The 7,553-nt window shown below is 38.8% G+C and overlaps 1 protein-coding gene and 1 long non-coding RNA gene across 2 annotated transcripts in view; one reads left to right on the plus strand and one right to left on the minus strand.

The window, feature by feature from the left end:
* Positions 1–249: 249 nt before the first annotated feature.
* STX12 (syntaxin 12) overlaps positions 250–7,553 on the minus strand; it is a 29,432-nt gene continuing 22,128 nt past the window's right edge. The window contains exons 6-9 of the mRNA XM_036448382.2: positions 7,242–7,347; positions 3,693–3,765; positions 2,931–3,013; positions 250–907 (exon numbers count right to left, since the gene is read on the minus strand). Coding sequence (XP_036304275.1) covers positions 812–907; positions 2,931–3,013; positions 3,693–3,765; positions 7,242–7,347 — 358 coding nt within the window. The 3' untranslated portion in view covers positions 250–811. The remainder of the gene's footprint in view (positions 908–2,930; positions 3,014–3,692; positions 3,766–7,241; positions 7,348–7,553) is intronic.
* On the plus strand, positions 1,613–2,678 carry LOC123652742. Its single transcript, XR_006742231.1, has 2 exons — positions 1,613–1,723; positions 1,972–2,678. It is a non-coding gene; the product is annotated as an uncharacterized LOC123652742 (long non-coding RNA).

The following is a 7,553-nucleotide window of genomic DNA, read 5'->3' on the forward strand; positions in this document are numbered from 1 at the left end:
TCACAACTGAACAACAACAAAATGATCAAATCATTCCAAACAAGTCCTATTTGCTTTCCAAAAGCATGCTTGGTCTAATAATCCCTTTCTATATAAGCAGGTGGGAAAGAAACTCCTTGGAGTATAGTAATGTCAATTAAATTAATCTCTTCAAAAACTGAACATGATGGTTTAGTGTGTGTATGGATGAACTACTGTTGATGACACTAACAGATAATAAAGTAAACGTTAAACCCACAACTGGCCAGCTCAAATCCATACTTCTCATGGATCACATGTGCAACTTTTACCTTCTAGTTAAATACATTGCCAAAATCTTCAAAGCAGACAGAGAATAGGCTTCTTACAAATTAAAATGTTAAATAATAAAAATTGCCAGCTTATTATACAGTTTCTGACAGATTCCAATATGCTGGGTGCGAAAAAGTAATTCTATGTCAGTTGCTAGTAAAAAGGTAAATCTTGTATACACATAAAAAGAAATTTACAAGACTGTAGTGTCCCTGTTAAAACAAGAATATCTAGAATGGAATTTCAGTAAATACATGGGATGAAGGGTAAATAAGAATAGAAGAGAAAGCAAAATCTACATAAATTAGTTCCTAATTTGAGAAATCAATAAAATGTATACATAAATTGATAAATGCTGTCTCCATAGGTCACTGATTCCAAGGACTGGTTAGTAGTTAGTTTCTAACTAAATTATGACAGGACATTCTGATGTATGCTCTTCTGAGATCTGTTTGTTCTGGCAGACTCCAGCAAGCATTTGCCCTTGAAAACAGTTCCGTGGGAGAAAGCTCTGAGGCAATCACTTTCCATAAACTAGCCACATAATAAGTCCGAAGATAGCAGCAATCACTGTCAGGACAAGCACCAGGATACAGATCTTCTTGCGAGATTTTCTCTGAGAAGAGAGATATGTTAAGAAGACACTCATGAAACAAGTGAAATTTGTTATTCTAAAAGTGCTTCATAAATCTGCCTCCTGGTAATTCAAAATCAACTCTATCCATGAATGAATATGCACAGACCTGCCCAAAATCTTAACAGCTACCAGAGCTAGGCATTAGTGCAAGTTTTAACTCTAGTTTCCCAGGTACAATTTAGCAAAATAACTTTTTATACCAACACTGCTAGGCATTATTTGCAATAAAGTTATTTATACCCATTATATAAAGGTTTTATACCCATTATAAAATTTTATGTTCAGCCGAGACCGGTTTGGCTCAATGGACAGAGCGTCGGCTTGGGGACTGAAGAGACCCGGGTTCCATTCCGGCCAAGGGCATGTACCTTGGTTGTAGGCATATCTCCAGTAGGGGGTGTGCAAGAGGCAGCTGATCGATGACTCTCTCTCATTGATGTTTCTAACTCTCTATCTCTCTCCTTTCCTCTCTGTACAAAATCAATAAAATAAAAATAAAAAAAAATTTATGTTCAATGTAAAAAATATAGACAAGCAGAAAGAAAACAAAATAATCACCCACAGCTAAAACTATTGACATTTTTATTATAGTTCCTCATTTATCTATGCAAAATGTTTTCTGATATAATTGTGATCATACTATATGTTTGATGTTTTTCTCACGTAACATTTTAGCATAAAATTTTTGTTATTATAAACTCTTCATAAACATCTCCAATTTCCACATGACATTGAGTTGACATAGATAATTTACTTAATTATTCATTTGCTGTTAGATACTAAAGTCATCACTCAGTTTTTTATTTTTATTTATTTATTTATTTTTTAATATATTTTACTGATTTTTTACAGAGAGGAAGGGAGAGAGATAGAGAGCTAGAAATGTTGATGAGAAACATCGACCAGCTGCCTCTTGCACACCCCCTACCAGGGATGTGCCCGCAACCAAGGTACATGCCCTTGACCGGAATCGAACCTGGGACCTTTCAGTCCGCAGACCGAAGCTCTACCACTGAGCCAAATCGGTTTCGGCTATCACTCAGTTTTTTAAAGGAAACATTATTATTAAACAAATTTCTTTAAGAACATTCCCAGATAAAATACAGCTATCCTAGGAACATAGAAAATTACTGAAATGCTATTTGTTTCTAAAAAGTCATGCAACACCCAATTGAGAAATGAGAAGGACCTCCTTCACAATATTTGTACACAGATAAAGACTCAGACACGTAATAAAACCAATTTCAACTAATATGTGAGAGAATATCACTTTCCAGAAAGTAGAACAATTAACTCCTATTTATTCATAGATAAATAACCCCCAAATGATAAACCTCTATTCGTTCATAGATAAACAGAAGTCAGAGTTGATTTTATGTCCATCATCTGTGGCAAAGTCAACAGAAAGTATCTGCAAAGTTCTTCTTTGTACCAATGTTACCCTAACTGAAACCCTGTATTTCAACTGTTTTGGATATAAAATTAACCTTAAACCAGATTAAAGTATCATGTTAGCATATGGGGTTAGCTCAGTAGCTAAGAAGCTGTTATATAAGTTTATTCAAGGTTTGATGCCTTTTTGTCGGTCTCTCTGCAAAGGAAAATACTAAAAACGGAACTGGCACTGCAATTATGACTATCTCCAACTAAAGCCTAAAAAAAGGCTGCAACGTATTCCAGCGATTTTCAACCGGTGTTCCGCAAGAATTTCTAAAACACGCAATACCTGACCTCTTTTCCCTTAGGTTGTCAAATTAAATAATTACAAGTCAACACATCAATAGCGGTCTGGTATGAATCAAAATTATACCTATTTTTTTTAAAATAAAAAATAACACATCAAACAACCTAAATTATACCTATTTAATATTTTTTGGTTGGCCGCAGAATTTTAGAGATTAGTTTATGTGTGCCATGAGATAAAAAGGTTGAAAATCACTGGTGTATTCTAATGGCCCATAAAGCTGTAGCACAGAGTGACTTTCTCTGGTACCTCCCTTACCTGATAGTAAGCCGCTCGCTGTAACTGATCAGTGGCTCTTTCCACATGCACCTCTGAGCTTTCCACATTGGCTTCTATGCTATCTGCAAAAAAGAAGGACAGTGGAAATTTTATCAAATCCAGATGTTGAATACAGCAAAATGAACAAACTGCTGATGTTATGGGGATCCCGGTTTCACCACCACCATTCTAACTATCCAGCCATGAAAACAAAGTTACTAACTCCAGCCGTGGCCAGTGTTGCTCAGTTGGTTGAGCACCATCCCATGCACCACCAAAAGGTCACCGGCTCGATTCTGGTCAGGGCACATGCCCAGGTTGCATATGGGAGGCAACTGGTCAATGTGTGTCTCGCTCCCTTTCTCTTTCCTCCTCCTCCCTTTTTCTCTCTCTAAAATCATATTTTTTTTTTTTAAGTTACTCCATAAGAGAATAGCCCTATTCTTTGGAAATAAACACTGAAATATTTACAGGAAAAGGTTATAAAGTATACAACTCACCCATAAATGGCAGAGAAAAAATTATGTACATCTATAACAAGAAAAATATTTCTAATCTACTCTAAATTAAAATCATAGCAGCCATGGAGTATAAAAAAAGAGACAGAATAGTTAACCTGTTAATAGCCATGAACCAACTCTGACAAAACACTGCTCACATTTGTGTATATCTGTTGGAATTTAGGATTAATTTCCAGATGGCTACTTCTGCATTATCTAAGAGAGAATAGGCAGGGCCCCAGAAGGTATTAATAATACATACCAATCAGATCACCCTGGTCATGGATCATCATAGCCAAATCTTTAAATATCTGATTGACATCCAAAATGTCAGCCTAAGGAACACCAAAACAATTAACTATCATTAAGCAACATGTTAGAGATTCATTTCCTCTACTTACCTGAAGTTAGTAACATAACTGAAGCTATTAACATAACACATGTGTTTTTTAAAAATATATATTTTTATTGATTTCAGAGAGGAAGGAAGAGGGAGAGAGAAACATTGATGATGAGAGAGAATCATTGATTGGCTTCCTCCTGCACGCCCCACTACTGGGGATGGAGCCCACAACCCAGGCAGGTGCCCTTGACTGGAATCAAACCAGGGACTCTGCAGTCTGCAGGCCAACGCTCAATCCACTGAACCAAACCAGCTAGGGCAACACATGTGTTAAGGCTTATAAATCATATATAAAGTTCTTAGAACTGTGCAATAAGCACTTCATAATGTTAGCTACTATGAATTATTACTTACTAGGTCCTCAAGACACCCAAGAGACATGTTTATCCACATTCTATAGAAGAGAAAATTGGGGCTCAGAGAAGTTTAATGATTTGTGTCAAGGTCTCACAACAAGTGGCCAAACTGAGAACTAAAAGTTCATGTTCTCATTATGCTACTATCCCTCCTTTATATTTAAATTAATCATTCAGGCCCGGCTGTGTGATTATTGACCCAAACTCCAAGAGGTCACAGTTTGATTCCAAGTCAGGGCACACGCTTTTGTTGCAGGCTCCACCCCCAGAAGGGGGCATGCAGGAGGCAGCCAATAGATGTTAATGTTTCTCTCTCATTGATGTTTCTCTCCCTCTCTCCCTCTCCCTTTCTCTTAGCAATCAATAAAAATTTTTTTAAAGTGTTTAAATTAATCACTCAGTAACTCTATTAAGTAAGCATCTTTGAGGATAATGAGGCTCAGAGAGGTTATGTAATCTGTCTAGTCACACAGCTCCTCAGAGAGAAAACTAAGTGTTACAGCTAGGATGACATCCTGAAAGCCCATGCTCTTTTTATTGCAATACATTGCCTCTCAGAATGCTACAATAAAAACTGATACCTTGAAAGCAATGACTTCCTAATCATAACTTACAAGAATAGTTCTTCCTATCACCCTCAATTACTTGCTAAGAGTTTGCTTTTGTTGGGACAGACTACTAGTTGCTGTGGATACAAAAGGACTTAATAGCTAAGTAGGAACTGAGGGGATCAGCACACAAGATAAAAAAGAAGGGTTTTTATATGGGAAATGGCTAATAAATAGCACAGAACATTGTGTAGAGGAGAAAGATTCTTCAGGAGAGATAGGACTTGAGTTGTGCCTTAAAGCGCAACAGCCCAGTTTGGTTATAGCATAGATGCAATATTGTTATTTATAATAAGTATATATTTGGACTTTATCCCATCCCCATCACAGAGCTCCTAAAACCTTGGAATTTCCTAAGTGAGAAAAGATAAAGGTGTCTTGTTATTCATAACAAGTCTTATTCAACCACACCAAAGCTTATGTTAAAGACTTGACTTCTGGATAACCTTAAGGATGGAGGATGCTTTGAATCTGAAGGTTGGAACATTGAGCTGCACTCTGAGGAGAAGTACTGGAGGCTGAATCAATCCCCAAAGGCCTATCATTTAATCAATCAAGCTCATGAAATGAAGCCTCCACAGAAATCCTAAACAAAGGTTCTGCGAGTTCTGGGTGGTGCACGCATGGTGTCCCTGGGAGCAGGGCACACCTGGAGAAAGCATGGAAGGTCCTCCCCCTTTCCGCACACCCTGCTGCCTTATGATCTCTTCCATTTGGCTAGTCCTGAGTTGCATTCTTCTATAATAAACCAGTAATCTAATAAGGAACTTGTTTTCCTGAGTTCTGTGAGCCACTCTAGCAAATTAATCAAAACCAAGGAGGGGTGATGGGAACCTCCAACTTAGAGTCTGTCAGTCAGAAGCACAGATAACAACCTGGACTTGACAATGGTATCTGAAGCGTGAGACTGAACTCAACCTGTGGGATCTGATGCTATCTCCAGGTAGATAGTGTCAGAATTGAGTTAGATTGCAGGACATCCAGCTGGTGTGGCAGAATTGCTTGATGTGGGGGAAAACCTATACATTTGGTGGCCAGAAGTGTAGTATGAGTGGACAGGAGACACATAAGAGTATGCTATTTTCTATTAGAGCAGGGATTGTATATTAGATATAGGAAATGACTGGACATGAAAATCGAGCCTGGCTAAGGAATTTGGACTTAATTCTGTTGAATGTGAGGGGCCCATTACATTCACTAAGTTACTTTGCTTTCCTTAGCTTAGTATGTTCTCTCCCTGCTATAACAGTATTTCTAATGTTAGAGAACCAATAGCAGTGGGTGAGAAAAAGAAAGATACAATATCTTGAAGGAAATTAAATAATCCAACTTGAGGATGAAGTAGCTCATCTAAGACCAGACAATGGCGGAACCCAGGGCAGTGTGTCTCAACCCTGAAAGCATATTGTCACCGGGAAATTAAAAAATATATATCTCTGATGCCCTGGCTGGTTAGCTCAGCTGGTTGGAGCGTTGTACCGATACACCAAGGTTGCAGGTTCAATCTCCATTCAGAGTATATACAAGAATCAACAAATGAATGCACAAATAAGTGGAACAACAAATCATTGTCTCTAAAGTCAATAAATTAAAAAAAATCTTAACCCCCTCCCCCCAGGGCCTCTTGTGGATATTTGCCCATTTTTAATTTACAAAAAATAGGAGTTCCACATAGCCCAAACTAACAAATGGTGTGTGAGGGAGGAGAGCTGGGGATTTATTTTTTTTTTAAGTTCAAGTGTTTCTAATATGCTGTCAGGGTTCAGAACTACTGTCACAGATGAAGGTCAGGGAGGAGTTCAAAATTACTCCTCTCCAAAATCCTCCCTTCCCTACTGCCCCCCAGGGATGGCAGTCTCTACCTTCATGTAGGAGGAAACTACGCAAGTTTAAGAAAATTTTACTGGTCACTGTGCAAGATTAAAGTTGAAAACACAGGTAAGAAAGGCTTTAATACCTCTTTCTCAATCCCCACATCAAAAACTAATCCAATTTCTCTGATCTACTGAAGTAATATCCACAATTTGAGATTAGACTTTGGGATGCACAAAAATGGAGCAAACGTTTGGCCCACCTTTATTCTGGGCTGTTCAGACTCAGCAAAGGGGCCCCCCGGTGAGCTCTACCTAACCTGCAGATTGGCACTGAGGTTTGGGGGTGAATCTCAACGAACAATAAAGTATCTGTTTCCTTGCTGTTCTGCATGCGTATTCTCATGGAGACCACAGAAGATACGGTGCCTGAGGGAGGATTTGGGAATTCTTGGGCACCACGGCCACTGCCATCATAAAAGTGGTTCAAATTCATCATGATTACATCGAAACCTAATATCCACGCCACACAAGACTCATTTCATGTTTTTTCATAATCACTGAGAGGAAATCCAGGTGGATTATACAGCACAGATACATTAAGTCAAACAAAACACATGAACTGGCTCTCACCTCCAGCTGCCGAATCGCCGTTTCCCTCTCCTTAATGAGTTCCAGATCCTGCTCGGTGATGGCCACCTCATCCTCCTGGCTTTGCATCTGGTTCCACTCCTCATGGCTGCAGGGAGACAAGCACCCTAGTTGGTTCCTCCTCTCAAAGGTGAGCCTAAGACACTACAGCATCTCTACTGCCAGCAGAGCCTCTCTGAGGACATCACAGGCTCCAACTCCTCTGCTGTCCATCAGTACGAAGTCCCTGAGGGCCACAATTTTCATATCCAGAGGCAAAGTGCTTATAACACCGAGAAAACAAAGCCCCAGCTT

This window comes from Pipistrellus kuhlii, unplaced genomic scaffold (assembly GCF_014108245.1).
Source record: "Pipistrellus kuhlii isolate mPipKuh1 unplaced genomic scaffold, mPipKuh1.p scaffold_m20_p_2, whole genome shotgun sequence".
In the NCBI taxonomy this organism is placed as follows: domain Eukaryota; kingdom Metazoa; phylum Chordata; class Mammalia; order Chiroptera; family Vespertilionidae; genus Pipistrellus; species Pipistrellus kuhlii.